This window comes from Tyto alba, unplaced genomic scaffold (genome assembly GCF_018691265.1).
Source record: "Tyto alba isolate M040663 unplaced genomic scaffold, T.alba_DEE_v4.0 Super-Scaffold_2, whole genome shotgun sequence".
Classification (NCBI taxonomy): domain Eukaryota; kingdom Metazoa; phylum Chordata; class Aves; order Strigiformes; family Tytonidae; genus Tyto; species Tyto alba.
Window position 1 is genome coordinate 35,713,693 of NW_024881282.1, and position 13,519 is coordinate 35,727,211.

A 13,519-nucleotide genomic window follows, 5' to 3' on the forward strand; every position below is an offset into this window, starting at 1 on the left:
GACTAGAGCAATTAGATTTGCAGAAGCTGAGCTAAAAATTAATAAGGTGAAATGGGATGATGAGTGAATAAGAAGGGGGGGGGGGGAAGTCAGTAATTGGAAGTGGTCTTTTCCAGTATCATTTTTAATCCACATCTATGACAGCTAACTTGATGTTCTTCCTCTAAAGGCCTTTCCAGGTTTGTTGCAAATTATCCTGTAATTTAATGTTTCCCCTTCTCTCCCATCCTCTGCTAGTCCTGGTTTTCTTCAGTTTAAATTTGTCATGTAGTGAAGTTGGGGCAGGGCAAACTCCAAGGGTAATTTAAAAGTTTGTTCTGACTTCGGAAAATAGCTCTGCATGTTCATGCTCTGGCAGAGCATAAAACAAAGAAACACAGCCTGCTGTGTTAGAGTACCTGTGTCAGATAGGTCTGTCTGAAATTGGGATCAACCTTCTTTTACAAAAGAAAGCAACAGCTATTTTGCTTTAGGCAGAAGAAGGTGTCTTCAATATAACTATTTAGTCTGTGGGCACTAATAACAATAACCAGCTGTCCTGGTGGTTCTTGACTACTTTCTGCCTTTCCACAACCTACTGAAGAGATGGGAAGATCATTATCTTTTGCCCTACTTGGTTCTTGCTCTTGTTACCCATTCCTCAGCTGTCTTTGTGTCCTGGGCACGTGGCCTGTCTCTCCTCTGCCCTGCAGTGGGCTTCTTGGTTGGAATCAGCCTTCCCATGTACCGCTGGACAGGCTAGTTGTGCTCAGCACTGAACTCTTGCACCACTTTTTCGCAGGACCTCCCTTTCCCTGGCCTCGTTGCTTATGTGACCTTTAGCTCTGTAAGGTGGCCTTTGGCGCTCTTCTGTGATGACCTTTATCAGTCTGCTCTTCTTTTTATAGATTTTCAGTCTGAGTAATTCTCACGTTTACCTTTAACCTAAAGTAGCAATTACTACATGCATTACTAGAAGATAGTTAAGGAGACTAACAGAAAACTAGCATTATAGCTGCTTGAAGAGTTATTCAAAGTCTGTCATGTCTCAGTCTTTTAAATAGCCTTAGTACCTGGCAGATGAAAAACATGTTTTTAAACACTGTGTTCCAAGTCCCTGAAATGACTTCATCTCTAAACAGATTCATGTAAAAACTTGTATTCATAGAACGGGGGGAAAAAACCCACAGTTCCTTCACTATGAAAATTCTGTTCTTGCTAACACTTTTCTTGTTCATGTGAGAGGTGTCTCTAGTACATCGTGAAGACTGACATAGTGTCTAGTGGTACAAAGTCTAGCTGGACGACAGTAACTAGTGGTGTATGGCAGTGGTTGATGCTGTTTAGCATCTTTTTTAGCGATCTGGGTGATGGGGAGGAGTGTACCCTCAGCAGGTTTGCTGGTGATATACCAGAGGGCTGTGCTGCCATTCAGGGGGACCTCAACAGGCTGCAGAAATGGGCTGATGGGAACCTCATGCACTTCAATGAAGTGAAATGCCAAGTCCTGACCTGGAGAGGAATAGCATCATGTTCCAATATATGCTGGGGGCTGACTGGAAAGCAGCTTTGCAGAAGAGGGCCTGGGAGTCCTGGTGGACACCAAGCTGAACATGAGCCAGCAATGTGCTACTATAGCAAAAAAGGGTAACTGTCTCCTGAGCTGCATCAGGAGGAGTATTGCCAGCAGGTTGAGTGAGGTGATCCTTCCCCTCTGCTCAGCACCAGTAAGGCCATGCCTGGAGTGGTGGGTCCAGTTCTGGACTCCCCAGTACAAGTGAGATCTAGAGCTACTGGAGGGAGTGTGGCAAAGGGCTACAAAGATGATTAAGGCACTGGAATATCTCTCACATGAGGAATGACTGGGAGAGCTGGGACTATTCTACCTGGAGAATAGAAGGTGCAAGGGGGATCTCATCTATGTATACAAATACTTGAAGGAAGGGTGTAAAGAAGACAGAGCCAGATTCTTTTCAGTGGTGCCCAGGGACAGGACCAGAGGCCATAGGCACAAACTGAAACACAGAAGGTTCCCTTGGGACATCAGGAGACACTTTTTTTACTGTGAGGGTGAGCAAGCACTGACATAGGTTGCCCAGAGAGATTGTGAAATGTCCATCCTTAAAAATACTCAAAAGCCCCCTGGATACAAATCCTGGGCAACTGGCTTCAGGTGACTCTGCTTGAGCAGGGGGCGTTGGACAAGATGACCTCTGGAGGTCCCTTCCAACCTCAGCTATTCTGTGCTTCTCAGTAGGAAACAGTTTTAGCTATTCTTGCTGGAACACTAGGAGAGAACAGCTTTCTGACTGTTGAATGACACAAATTGTTCTGGATGAAAACTGGCTTAAAGCAAGTGAGTAACTGCTATGTCAAAAAGTGATTATCTGGAGAAGGAGTTTAGTTCTTGGAAAATGTTTTTGCTTTTTTATTCAAATATGTCATGGCTCTTCATTAAAAATAGCTTCTTTGTGTTATATTTTAGAGTGCTGAATAAAATGGGTGCACTTAATTTGAAATCAAACTAGCTACTTAATCACAAACATTTTACATACAGCTTTTTGGAGAGCATTAGGTATTGTGTTGGCATTATATTGCTTTTCATGGTTCTATTATCACAGCATGCATACTAAGTATTTTGTGTAAGATCATCCAAAATTAGATCTAGCTTTCTATTTTGCAGCTGTTATGGGCATGATACACAAAATGAATTGTTATGAGGGGTAGTAACCAAATTGTAACTTCTTGTTATAACCTGGCAGGACTAGTTGCTACACACTGGAAAAGGGACAGGGGAATAAAAACATTGCGGGTTTTTCTAAGTAGTTGGGTTTATGAGTTTATCCCTTAAAACTTTTCAAATAATTCTGGGAACTCTGATTCATGATTTTTGAACTGTGGTAGTGATTTGATCAGTCATGAAAAGAGATCTGATGTAATCAGATCCCATATCCCATTCTAGGGAAGGTCAAATTACAGTTGTAAAGGGAAAGCAGTTTACCTTGCTCTGTTCTTCAGCTCAGCAGGATTAAAAGCCAAATAATGACGAATGTTTCTTACAGCAGTCTAAGCAGAACTCTGAGCAGTCTAGTGCCCTTCCTTCCTGTTCATTCCACACTTGGGATCAATTCTGTTCTAGCTGAGTGGTGGGGATTGTGTGTCTTATAAAGCATCACATACCTGTGGTGCTTTTGTCTTTAAGCCTGTGATCCACTGAGTTCTAGTGCTCCTGTTGTGTAATGCCACCTCCAGTATTAGTTACCCAGAAGGAGAGTTTAGAAAAATCTTCCAGTCATTTGAATCTTTAGGTGGAAACCCAAGTCAACAGTAGCTTATAAACCTTTGTAGTTGCTAAGGCATGCTGTGTTCTAAAGTTACTTTCAATAAGATTTGTATAGATGTTCTTCTGGACCAGGTAAAGAAATATTTTTCTGAATTTTATGTCAAGACTCAGCTATGTTGGAACTCTACACTGGAAGAGTGTAGAGTTCCCAGAAGTGTAACATCAGAATATTTCGCTGTAAGCTTTTGTCTTGGTACAACTCCAGTTCTCATGCCACTTTTCAGTATGTTAACATTAGTGTGGCAGTCTGTAGCAGAACTAAACCTGATGGAAAGCTATCAAATTAACTTTTTTAAATTGCCAAAATATTGTCTTGATGTTTCAGTATTGGATAGGAAATATCTACTCATGTTTGTTTGTTTCCCTTGCCCCCTTTCTTCTCCACCATAGAAATCCGCTATGCAACAGTGTATTGGAATAGAGCTGAAAAAACACTTCAGATCAAGAATATGCTGGACAGGAGTGGAGATGCCTATGGTTTCTACAACAACACTATGCAGACAACAGGTTGGGGAGTTCTGGAGATCAGAGCAGGCTATGGCAGTCGGAAGTTAAGCAATGAAGATATCATGTATGCAGCTGGCTTCTTGGAAGGCTATCTCACAGCTCCGTAAGTACCTCAGGAAGCAACTCAACTTTATAACACTTTCAGTGGATTTCTGTACTTGTGAGTTTTTGTTTGTTTCCTTTTTCATTTCCCTTAATTCTCATCCATTTAAACTAGCAATACATTTTGCAGTTATGTGCTGTCTTTTAATTAGTAGCAGGTATGAAGTATAGCTTCTTCACTCTGGGATCAGGATGTCCCCTCTCCTCATCCTGCAGGCTCTCGTAACACCTTGGTGAAATAGATGAGTACTGTATCTATATTACTGAGTAATGTAATCCCAGAATAGTATACGTGCAAGGAAGCTTGTAAGCCCTATATTGTAAATAATTACAAAAGGGGTAGCAGGAAGAGTAGTTATTTCCCCAGCCTATAGTTAGGTGACCAACAACAAATGAGACAATTGAGAGCAAATCAGACAGGGAGAAATGTTGCTAGCAGGGGCTGCGGAGCTTCCTTAAGGACCTTTTTCAGCAAACACTGTCAAGAAACTGCTGGGGAGCAGATACTGAAACTTCACAGCATGGGTAATATAGTCTCTCTTGGACAAATTAAAAAAAAGTAATATATTGATAGGCCTGAAGGCAGACTGCTGTGTGTCTGGAAGGGTCAGTGTACTCCTGAAAGCCCTTTGAAGAGAAGATGAGGGATTGAATCCCTCCTGTAATGCAGATCTATGAAAATTAAAGGAATTTTGTACTTGCCATGAGTCCAGAGCAGGTTTTTCTTAAAAAACAAACAAAAAACCCACAAAAACCCAAAACCTCAACCAACCAATCAAAGAAATAACCTCAAAACCAAACCCTGTTCTTTCCTTTCTTTCCTCGATTAAGTTGGAGGACAGAATGGCACTATGACATACTAACTGGTAGGATATAGCTGGTGCTATAGCTAGGAACGTGACACATGGTTTGTTGCACAAGTTCCGTTTTTTTCCTCTATCAGCTTAGTCATAGGAGAAGAAAAATTCCCAAATTCTGATGGATGGCTGGGGAATAGTTAGGAGATGTGCGTGATGCTTGCTGTGACATGAATTTGGTTTTACCAGCTCTGCTTCCACAACACGGAAATAAATACCCATAGGCTGTGTTGAACAGACCAGCAGGGAGAGGTTGTCTGTCAAACAGTTGTCGGATATGGCTGCTGGACAAGATGATGGTAATTTAGTTAGTAAGACATTTTAAGATCAGTTAAGATTTATGGGTAGTTCTCTGATCATATGATATGATAATGTGACTCTCTAGAAGACTTTGCTGGAGAAGCAGCTAGGTCTCTGGAGAGTATAAAGGAAATTCAATAAAGTAATATTTCTCAATAACAAAATAACAATTTCTCAATAACAATAACTTCTGAGGGAAAGAGTAAAGGAATCTTAGAGTTCTCGGTGCACAAACAGTAATCCAGGCAGGAAAGTAAATGAAGTACATGAGATCTGCATGTATGTTGTTGGAGTATTTGGTGTGAGAGGTTACCTTTACATGCTATTGAGTGAGTTTATGTAAACTATGGATTTGGGGGATGCTAGCCTTACACTTAGAGTATTGTTAAAACTAAGTATTGCTCAACAGATATTTTTTTTTTTTTTTTTTTTTTTCACTAAGGCTTTTCCTAGGTGTACTCATCTCTAAGTGGTTAAGCTTAAGCTTTGTCATACTACGGAGAGCCCAATCCATGCTAAGCCCAATTAGATGCCAAGTCATATTCTGATAGCAACAACTCACACCCTGTTTCCTCTTGCCTCCACAGTAGATTTATAAGTTTCTCTGGCTTTTATACAAACTGAAGTATGTGCCCATTCCTTCAAACATGGTTTGAATGTGAAAACAGTGTCTCCAGGGACTTTATCTGATGTCTTGGTCTATGTTTAGGTTTAGGGGAGGGAGATTTTTTTCCCCTTTGTTTTTTCCATGGGTGTTAAGTGAAGATACTCCCAAGTTACTCTGCTCAAGAATTTTGCCTTCTCCAGGTCAGGTGCTTACTGAGAGTGGGTCCTAGCCCTAGCTGTTGTTACTGTAAGGCTACCAGCTCCAGAACTGTGTGGCCCTTTATAGAGAAGCGGATATAGCAGTAGTAGTAGCAAACAGAAATCTTAAAATTTGTGCAAGTGAAGTTGAGGGTTTGTAGTGAAGTGGAAAAGTAGGGTTTGAGACTTTGGCTTTTAAGCAAAGTGGGAAATTCAACTGTTTTAAAGGAGTTTAAATGTGAGAGTGAGTTAAGATGCAAAATCAGAAATAGCCAAAGCATTTCTTTGCTGAGGAAGTCCACCGAGAAATCCCTTGACAGTGCAAAACCTGAAAATGCTTGACATCACTAAAATAACTATCAAATATTATACATACCATCTGAATTTGGGTTTTGGCTATGTACATTGGTATATTGTACATCTATAAGTGCAGTGAAAGCTTGTTTCTCGTTGGGGGGTTATGAATATAAACTTTGTCAGGTCTTGTAAAGCTATTTTGGACAAGGAGGGCTTCTCCTGAAGCTAACAATACCTATTGAAAATGCTCCAGCTAAGGAGCAGAGATGAATTAGTGATGTACTCTCTTGACCCTTGAGAAGACAGAGAACCTGTTACTTCAGGTTTTATCTGGATGACCTTGATTTTTTTCTTACTTAGCAAAGTGCAACTAATGAATCCTCTTGTACAGTGTGCTTGCTATTTCCTGGACTGCAGGAGTTGCTAAGTTTGCAGATGTTAGGATTTCTCTGAGCTCCATTTCTCCTTTATCTTGCCTAGAGATTTGCAGAATCCTAATTAACATGCAGGCAGATATTCTGTCTTTGGGACAGTTACACAAGTCTTAAGTAAAACAGGGAAACGGGTTTCCCCAATCTGTAACTCTATTCCCATCAGACTGCTTGGCCCATTCAGCCTGTTTTCAGGGAAACACTCTAGCACCATCATGACTCCTCTTAGGAGAAGACCTCTAAACACTCTCATTCTGCTTTTGCACACATCAGTGCCCACAGTAGCTGCACACAGCTCAACCTTCCTTTTTAAGGACTGAGTAACAACAAGGAAGAGTGTAACAATGTGTTGAACTGTGGGGAAAGCTGTAGTTGCATCAACAACCACTTAGCTACCAGAGTGAAGACTCTTGTGTCACTTGCCTGTACAAGCACCACCTCGGGTGGCTCAGGCACAGTCCTCCAATGTGGGTATGCCTGATAACTGAAGTTCCCTCTAGCACACTGCTACCTCTAGCCTAAACAACTCCAAGGTCTTCAGCTGTCTTGCATCCATTTGAGGTAATCACTCCATGAAGTAGAAATGACCCAGGGTGATTCTTTGCAGAAATCCCGAAGTCCTACTAGGAGGAGCTCTGGTGTAATGCATTATTAGGAAGGATGCATTGCATACCTGATCCCCGGTTGAAGTACAGGTTCCTGTAGCAGCTGGCTGGTGAGCAGGAGCTCCAGCTTGACAGTGCCTGCAATTTAGACACCTTCAGAAATTCTCTGCTAGCTCTGTTCTTGCAATACACTTAAGGCGCAAAGGAGGGTTTCTAGACACAGCTAGAACTCATGAAAGCAAAAGTGACAAAGTATCTTTCTTCAAAGTATATGCTTTGTCTGTAGTAGGAACCTGAGCATAATGCAAGACAACTAGACCTGAAAAAAAAAAAAAAAAATCATAATATGAAACATGCTGGGACTATCTTATCTCATATTACTAGAGAAGAATTAATCTCAGCTCTAGCTATATAGATCTGTGGTAGAAAAAACAATAGCTAAGGTAGTCAGACCTGTTTACCAGTGAGGGTAGAAACACAAGTCTTTTCTAGAGCATGATTCATCTTTCTAGTTAGTGTTAGCACCTGATTTAGATAGTAGCTGTCTATTTTGAAAACACATACTTAGGGGTTGGATAAATCTAATTCTAGTGTCTGGAGACCCAGACATTTGTTTTTATCTCCAGTTTCTCACCTCTCTGTAAGGTCCAGTCCTATCATCCAGCCAAAGATGTTTGCGCTGGTTTCCTTGGGTATGAATTCTCTTTTCCCATTACAAGCAGAGAAGTGTTAATGAGGCTTTACATTACTTGGGCAGTGGAAGAGCACATCCAAGTTCATGACATTAAGCACATACTTTTAGTCAGTTCCAGTTGGGGCATGGCAGGTGCCTAAGAACAGTATTTAAATTTGAAGCAACATTAATTGTACCCTTTTCTGATATAACCTCAGCTGACCCGAGTCCTGTCATCTTCCTCTTTAATTTGAAGAAGCAGGGCTCTGCTTTGCTGTTCTTAGACTTGGAATTCTTGTCCCAGCTTTGTAATTGACTTGTATTTGGCCTTAGATACAGTTGCAAAGCCTTACCTTACTATAATGATCCAATTTACTTCAGAGGATAATACCCTTACAAAGCATGCAAGCCATGCACATAGAAACTTTGTTAAAGCAAAAAAATTAAACTGAGCAACTAGGGATAAAATCTCAATAATATTGGGCACTTAAAAAAGAAAGATCTATTCCAGGAATTGTCTGTCCTCTGTTACCATACACAAGAGGGAAGGTCATTAAAGAAGCTGCTCACGTTCCCCTGATTCTGAACTAACCCAGTCTCTACATCAGTTGTCACAGCTTAAAGATGCTACTCGTGTAAAATCTGCCTTGTGTTGCATAACATTTCAGTGCAAAATAAAGAGAGTAGAGCTGATGGTTGAGCCTGGAAGCCTGATCATCTGTCCTGGCCTAGGCAGTGATTAGAGTAGTACCCTAGTTGGTTTTATCCTACTCATCTGGTTCTCATCCCTAAAAGACGATCTATCAGATGGACTGTCCTGTGCTATTTGCTCTTCTTATCTAGTGCCATGAGAGCTCTGACTTGTAGTATGGAGTATGTTATGCTATAATTTTCTTCCTAAAATTACTTGGGATTTTTATTTGCCAATTTCTGTGTGACTGCAGGGGTGGAGAATATTGATTGGCCTCTTCAACTTTATTGTCCCCTTCAAAAAGTAGGTTATGATTATGGCACGTAGCCTTGTGTTACATTGGAGACCAGAAACTCTAGAACTAAAATTGATACTGTAGCTGCAGTTTCAGGAATGGTGTAATGATGCTAAGCTGATGGATGCTCCCCTCTCTTGCCCCAGCACCTCTCTCCACAGCTTCAATCCTCCCAACTTGAGTCTGCTCTGATACTGATCAGGCCCTTTCATGCATCAGTTCTTCTGCTAACACAGTAGAGTGCTGCTGCCTTGTGCACTAGCTCTGTTGTTTATCTGTCTACATAACAACCTAATTCAAACTACAGACTGCCAGAAAAATTACTCACTTTTTTGCTGGGTTAGTGTTTTCCTGAATGTATGCAAACAATTAGATTTGGTAGTCAGAATGCTACCAGAGCTGAGATAAGAAGCAGCAGGGTCATCCAATCAAGTATTTAAATGGCTGGGAATGGAGCAAGTGACAGAAACAGAGGGGAGAGGGTCAATGGATGATTCTTTAATCATCAGCAAACCATTCAAACATCTCTGGCTGTATTCTCTAATTATGCACTGAGGGAAACTGGGAAGACCTCCTGTCTGCATCCCTCCCAGAGGAAGAGGGAGTTGCCCTTGTAAATTTTAATACAAGGAATTCTGTCTTGCTGGCATGTGCTTTCCTTGAGGCTGGTTTCTGTTTCTTAGTTCTGTTTTCTTTCTCTCAGCACTTGGTAGAGCTAATTTTACTGATGACTGATAGTTCTATCAACTCCAGACCTCTGCAAAATAATTTTCTGCTGATTTCCACCTAGAACTAAATATTCCTCTCCCTTCCTCTTTTGAATTTTTTTTTAATTTATGCAGTGGCTGAAAAAAATGTTGGTTAAGCTTGGCCCAAATTAAGAAATGTTGAAGTTCTGTTTTGGCGTGAATCAGACTATTATATTTAATGTAAAATGGAAGGATAATTTTAACTTCTGGGGTCCTGAGCCATTTTTGGCAGTTGATTTCCTCTTGAAGTGTAAAGGACTTAAAACAAACAAAAAAGCCACAACCAACCAAAAAAAAACTCTTACAACTTTTGCTCCTATTAGTTAATGGGGATGAAAAGCTAACTGAATTCAACAACAACAAAATAATAATAATTAAAAAAAAAATCACGATTTTGGTCTCCGTTAAAGCTGAATCTGCGTAGGGATGGCATGAGTGGGATTTTTTGTGGGAACACATAGGATCACCTTATACACTCTTTGAAATAGAGATATTTAGCTTGATCAGAAAGGAAGGAACATGGTTAGTGGTGAGTAAAACGTGCTAGGTATCAGACTGAAATTATCTCTCACAATTGAATCTGCAGATTATGTTCTCCTCACCTCTGTCTTTTGGTTCCAAGTAGAATTGCTCTCCAGTAAACTATTTCTGTTGTGCTTTAAAATAATGTGCTAATGCTTTCAGGATACTTCTGGCCTACAAATATCCCCTGAATGTGAAGTTCAGCTATGAAGTACTTCAATCTCATTCTTGCTTATCTTTCCATTGTACAGCAGTTTGAGCAGGTATTAGCAAGATCGTTTATTTTAAGTTAAATTTCAACTTTTTGTGTTGTTGTTTGTTTGTTTTTGTGTGGTTTTTTTTTTGTTTTGTTTTTAATTTGCTGTTTGCCATGTACTGAAGTAATTTCTGTGATTAGGAAAAGCTTACTTTGTGGACTGTGTTGCTTGTCTATCAATGCTTGTTGATCAATGGGCTGTTAAGCAAAAGGAAGGGAAGATGTGAAATAGTAACGTCTGCTCTCTTGTTCTTTCAGGCACATGTATGACCATGCTGCAAATATGTATCCACAGTTAATTAAGAATCCCGCCGTTCAACGTGGAGTTCAGAATTTTATGGCGTATGTATCTGGTTATTAGAAAAGCAATTATTCAGGACTTGAGGTTGGAGGATGACGCAGTTTTTGAGGGTTTGCTATTGTCTTCCTTAGGGGCTAAAGAAAATATATGCTTCCTTTCCCTCTGAATGCCATAAGTATGAAAAAAAACCTCTAAATATACATGAAGAAGGGCATATGCCCTTCCCTAATTCTGATTCTTTCAAGGAAATGTTTAAAACCATTGCTGCAAAAGGATATGGATAATGCCAAAGAATTCTGAAGGTCATTCTAGTCAAAATCCTTTTAAAAAAGCTGGTATTTTGAACGTTGCACTGAACAGTGTAGTCTCTTGGCACCTTAATCTTTTTAGTATTGTGTATCTTTTCCTTCCTCTGTTAGGTTAGCATTTTGTTTATTCTACCACTGATGTAAATTTTGTTCTAATCACAAAAGTCCTGATTCCATTTTCTCTTCAGCTGTATAAATCAAAAGTAATTCTGCTCAAATAATGCAGCTACACTGATGGGAACTATAAGTGGGAGAAGAACCAGGCCAGGTACTGGGAAACTCAGCTGTGGTTGCCAATTACTTAAATCTCCTTAGACTTATGTTTTCTTCCATCACAAATACTTCTGTGAAACTTTGGTCATTTCTGGGGACTATTTTTTCCATCTTTCCCATGTCTTGTGCTATATATCTGACTATTTCTGTTACTGGTGTACATATATTAAGTTGATTGGTTTTACCAAAAAGAAAAGAAAAAAAAAATCTTATCACTCTCTTGCTATAATTTTTCAGTATTGCTGTCATCCTCCTGAGAAAAATGGGATAGCTACTGTATCAGTGTGTATGGGTTTTTCCAGAATGACTCAGGATAGCAGCAGTATCCTCCAAGATGCGTTGTTGGATGGAGGAGGGAGGGGAATACTAGGTGACCTTGTATCATTTTTCTATTGCCTATATCCTGGACTTCTGCATCACTGCTTGACTTTATAGCAGTTTTTTTGCAATACGGGCTGCTATGTAGTCCTCAAAGTCTTTAGCCCTGAATGCTCTGACCATATATCTCTTTCCTCTGACATTCTTCTTGTGTTTTGTTACTTCAGAAAGCTAAATATGGCTGGTTTTATCACCCATATACTGCTGGAAGAGTTTGCTTCCTTGCCAGGTTCATTCTCGTTTTTGCTGCTGTACATGATGCTGGATGGATAGATGGATACGGGAGAATGGAGGAGACCAGAATCTGGTCCTGATCTCTTCTAACACCTGTGGTTCTTCTGTGGCCCTTTGTGCACAGCAAAGAAAGGAACCATCTGAGAGATCCTTGTAATGTTGGCTGTTCTTGCCCTAGGGTCTGTTCAGCTTGTGTTGCCTCATGCTCTAAACCTGGGTTATTTGGCTAGTAACCTCTTGATTGGATTTAGAACTTGGGATGGTTGTGTTTGGTCTCCCACTTTTTCCTCAGAGGAGCATAGCAGTGGTTCTTAGGCAGCGTTTGAGTACCTCCAGCAGAAAGCTTTCATTGCACTTGTGCCTAGGGGAGAGAAACGTGTTTTTCAGAGGTCAGTCTATTTTATCCTTAAAGAGGCATTTAAAAGGGAATGGTTCATCTGGCCTATCGAATGCTTGTTTCTCTTTACTTAGTATAAGAAGATGCTAGATCTGATGTAGCTGTGTCCCCCACAGAGGTGGAATCCAACTCTTTCTTTGTACTAAAGTCTGGTATAAGCATGCTACTGGAGGGTATGTTGCATGGATCTGAACATTTATACCCAGAGGATATAACACTGATGTCTGCAGGATTTCCAAAGCATGATTTGCCTCAAAACACTAGGAAGGTTGGATCATCTGGGTCATAATACAATTGTCCCTTCACTGCATTATCAATCATACTCTTAGAACAAACCCAAGAAACTCCCAACCTGTTTGTTCCTCTGCAGGAAACAAGATCAATGGACAAGACAACAAATCAGAAATAATAAAGATGACCCATTTTGGAGGCATGCTGGCTATATTATTGCACAGTTGGATGGTCTGTACATGGGAGCCCTCGAGTGGGCTAAACTACACAAACAAACAGTAAGATTACTGCGTCTCTTTTTCAGTAGCTGGGGATGGGATGTCAGAGGACAAAGATGGGAGAAGGGAATCTGATATTAAAAAAAAAAAAAAGGATAATTAGTGGCAAGTACTCATTCTGCATGCCATTCTACAAAAACTTCAGTGGCTATTCAATGTAGATAATGTGACTGAGCACTACAGATCCTTTGAACTGGGGTTGGAACCCTGGGTGCTTATGTGCTGATTAGGTCAGGGGTGGCTTTGGAAGGGCAGAAGCTTCTAAAGTGCTTGCTGTTGTCACTTTACAATTGTTATTGAGCAAATGACCCTTTAGGTGTAAAGAGTAGCTTCAACAGCATGAATCAGTGCATGGAGGGGAGTGTATTAACGCTTTCATTCTTATTTCCAAGCACCAGATTTCAAATCTTAAAAGCCTTTCTATTTTGGATTATGTTTTACACTGCTAAACGTCTTCTCCTTTTTGTTTTTTGAGTCTCCCATTACAAAATACATGGTCAGTGCTGTGCCAAATCAAATGGGGTAGGTTTTGGGGTTTTTTGTGTTTTTTTTTGGTTTGTTTGTTTGTTTTGGTTTTGTTTTTTGTTTTTGTTTGTTTGTTTTTGATGTTTTTTATTTAAATTCAGTTAGAAATGTGTTCTGGATCATCAGTTTGTGTGCAATAGCTGAGCTCCTTTAACTCCAGTAGAGCTATGGTAGTTACAATGC

At 40.2% G+C, this 13,519-nt stretch overlaps 1 protein-coding gene across 2 annotated transcripts in view; it reads left to right on the forward strand.

The window, feature by feature from the left end:
• Positions 1 to 13,519, forward strand: part of PLBD1 (phospholipase B domain containing 1) — a 40,415-nt gene that overhangs the window by 4,884 nt on the left and 22,012 nt on the right. For both annotated transcript variants that reach the window (XM_042793355.1, XM_042793356.1), the window contains exons 2-4: positions 3,713 to 3,932; positions 10,670 to 10,753; positions 12,673 to 12,811. In XM_042793355.1, coding sequence (XP_042649289.1) covers positions 3,713 to 3,932; positions 10,670 to 10,753; positions 12,673 to 12,811 — 443 coding nt within the window. The remainder of the gene's footprint in view (positions 1 to 3,712; positions 3,933 to 10,669; positions 10,754 to 12,672; positions 12,812 to 13,519) is intronic.